At 44.0% G+C, this 3,305-nt stretch overlaps 1 protein-coding gene across 1 annotated transcript; it reads right to left on the bottom strand.

Annotated features, from left to right (window-relative positions):
* Window positions 1-2,005: 2,005 nt before the first annotated feature.
* On the bottom strand, window positions 2,006-3,001 carry LOC143768206 (C3a anaphylatoxin chemotactic receptor-like). Its single transcript, XM_077256899.1, has one exon. The coding sequence runs from the start codon at window positions 2,999-3,001 to the stop codon at window positions 2,006-2,008; it is 996 nt and encodes a 331-aa protein (XP_077113014.1).
* Between the last annotated feature and the right edge of the window lie 304 nt (window positions 3,002-3,305).

The following is a 3,305-nucleotide window of genomic DNA, read 5'->3' as shown; positions in this document are numbered from 1 at the left end:
CTGATGTATTTTCTTAGAGTCTCAGTTTGTGTTTTTCTTCTAGGGTCCACTTTTCTGTAGCTGTTGGGACAGACGAACACATTCAGAAAAAAAAAAAAAAATCACGTGGAATTCATGTGAGCTCCTTTCCTGTCATTGCAATCTATGGCTCTATACAGGATTAAGGCAGAACCCACCGGGCGCAGTAAAGACAGTGTGAACAGGCCCTAATGTAAAGCACAGGCATTAGACATTAACTGCTGATCCCTATTATGGCGACTCTACAATTACAGAACAATATATGCAGCACATATACACAGATATACACTATACATGTACACATTATATATACTTTATAAATATAGAAACATACACTGTATACTGTATATACCGTATACAGACACATATATAAAGTATATACACACAGAAACATTCAGTTTATATACAGTATGCTCACATACATATACGGTTTATACATATATATTTACACAATATACTGCGCACATGCAGTATACATATATAATAAATACACACACACTGTATACTGTATGTACATGCATATACAGAACTTCAAGCTGTCATTGATGTTAGAGGGGAATGCACGGTAATAAGAAATGGGGGATGTGAACTTTTGATCAGGGTCATTTGGATGTTTTGGGTTGTCATTATGATTTATAAAGAGAAAACACAGTAGTTTGACAATAAATGGCTTCACCCAACCACTAACCATGAGTGGAGGAAAGGTTTTGGTGTTATCATTCATATTCTCTGAGAACAGGCCAAGAAAGAAAAAATTCTGACAGGGTATGTAAACTTTTGAGCACGACTATATATTTATATATTGACACACCGCAGATATACACAATCATACTATATACTGTATATATGTACACACATACTATATACACATACACACACTGTATACTGTACATGTACACACAGATACACATATATATGTATACTTAGCAGGTCCTGCTGATTCACTTGTGCAGATCCCAGGACAGTGGTTTAGGAGCAGCCATGATGAGTAGGAGGGGACACAGAGAGGGCTGCAGACATCTTCCTGACCCCCGCGCCATCTAAACTGTGCGGTGAGACGGCCCCTCCCCCTCACATTCTAACCTGACATTGCCGGCTATTAAAGTGAAATGAATATTCACTGCTCTCCACGCCCATGAGCTCATTTCTCTTTAGCAGCGGGCACAAGCTTTAGCCAGCAGCCGGCTCCTGCCTCCTGTCACCCGCTGCTCCTCTGCTGCTGGTGCTGGGCAGACCCCCTGACAGGCCCCATAGCAGCTGTGTGGTGTGCCGTTATTAGTGACGCACCACTGGCTGTGGCCCCTGAGGCAGCGGGGGCCCTCAGCAGCTGCCGGCCCTGTATGCCAGCAGATGTCAGTGCCTGGGCCCACTGGAGAATGTTCCGGTGGGCCACTCCAACCTGGTGTACATGTTTGGTATCTGCATGCTCATACTGACCTGGAGAATCATCATGGCAGGTCAGTGTTAGCATTTGGTGAACATAGTAAAAAAAAAATAAAAAACAATTGTGGAACTACACTTTTTTTGCAATTTGGCCGCAGTTTGATTTTTTCTCATTTTTCAGTACATTATATGGCAAAACCAATGGCGTCAATCAAAAGTGCAACTCATCCTACAAAAAGCAAGCCCTCACAAGGCCATACTGACGGACAATAACAAAGTTATGGGGCAAAAAACAGAAACACCCAAGGTGGTGAAGGGGTTAATTGATGTGATCTACTGGGTCACTTTATTATTATGGCGGAATTACAATTTGGTTTTCACCATTTCACTTCACTTGGGATTATTTTTTCTCCCATTTTTCTGCACATTATGTGGTAACATGAAGGGAGGCTTTCCTTATTACTTTTCATCCTGCAACAATCAGTCCTTCATGGGAAAATAATGTTTTATGATTTATGGAAAGGAAAAAGGAAGGAAACTGGAAAATGTCCCAGTCTCCAAGGGGTTAAGAGGTGTGACATAGAGGAGATCCCAGGAATATCCATTACACAGCAGTAGGGCGAGTGTCTCCTGTGTCTCCTCGCTCTCTGCTCAGGTCATTAGGATGGTCACCGAAGGCTCTTTCCAGCCTGGAGATGAGGGATCTGAGGAAACCGTGTTGGAAATCCGCTGTCAGGAACACATAAATGATCGGATTCAGGCAACTGTTCAGATAAGCCAGACTGATAGTGATAGGGTCTACTATATAGAATGTTATGTCATCTATATAATACCATTCTATTAGTCGCCAGATGTAATATGGAAACCAGCAGATGAAGAAACACGATATAACAGCGGTGATGATCCTGGAGGATCTCTGAGATCTCTGGGATCTCTTACTTTTTCTAAGTTTGTAGAAAATGGTGACATAAGAGGTGACGATGATGAGAAACGGGATCACACACATTATAACTAATCTGATCTGGTGAATGGTCAGACGTAACTCTGGGTTATAAGAAGATATGGGATAATATAGACACCATTCACTTAGATTACCTACACGGTATTTATACACGTAATACACAGCACCGGTCACAATGACGCTCAGCCCCCAGATGATCGCTGCACTGATTCTCACCAGGTTACGAGATCTATGGACTTTGGCCCAGAATGGCCACATGACGGACACCCAGCGGTCAATACTCATGGCCGTCAGGAGGAGAACACTGGCGCTCATGTTCACATTAAACAGAACCATGTTCACTATACAAAGTGCAAAATGTTGGGGGTCTGAGAAAAGTGCAGCCCAGTCAGCAATTCTCAGGGGGAGAGATGAGCAGCACAGGAAGTCCGCGATGGCCAGGTGGAGGAACCACACGGCACTGATTGTGTTCTTCATCCTGAATCCGGCAATCCAGATGACTAATCCATTTCCGATAATCCCGAGAGCAAAAACAATGCTGTATAATGTAATGGACGTCTTCTGTATAATGTTCTCATAATAATAATCTCTCTCGTCGTATCCGCCAGGTGACCTGAGGAGACAGAACAGGGCAGACATTAGGGGAATGAAGAGTTTATAGTTCCATCAGTTTCTCCCTTGTACCTGGAGGACAGGGCTGACATCACAGGGGGGTCACAATGTAGGAAGGTAATAAGGCTAATCTGTAATACATATGGCCGTACATCCAGACACCTCCCAGGTAGAGGGAGGGACCATGCACATTCTGGCCACGCCCCTAACCACACCCATTTCCCTTTTCTCCCCTGGCAGGAGGAGTTGTCAGAGGGGCGCTGGCAGTGAGGGACATTCAGCAGACGCCTGAGACTGCCGGGGGTAGACCCAAATCCAGGACTGTCCGCTG

Source organism: Ranitomeya variabilis, chromosome 4, assembly GCF_051348905.1.
Source record: "Ranitomeya variabilis isolate aRanVar5 chromosome 4, aRanVar5.hap1, whole genome shotgun sequence".
Taxonomy (NCBI): Eukaryota; Metazoa; Chordata; class Amphibia; order Anura; family Dendrobatidae; genus Ranitomeya; species Ranitomeya variabilis.
The sequence above is the reverse complement of the archived record's forward strand: the minus strand, read 5'-3'. Positions and strand labels throughout refer to the sequence as shown.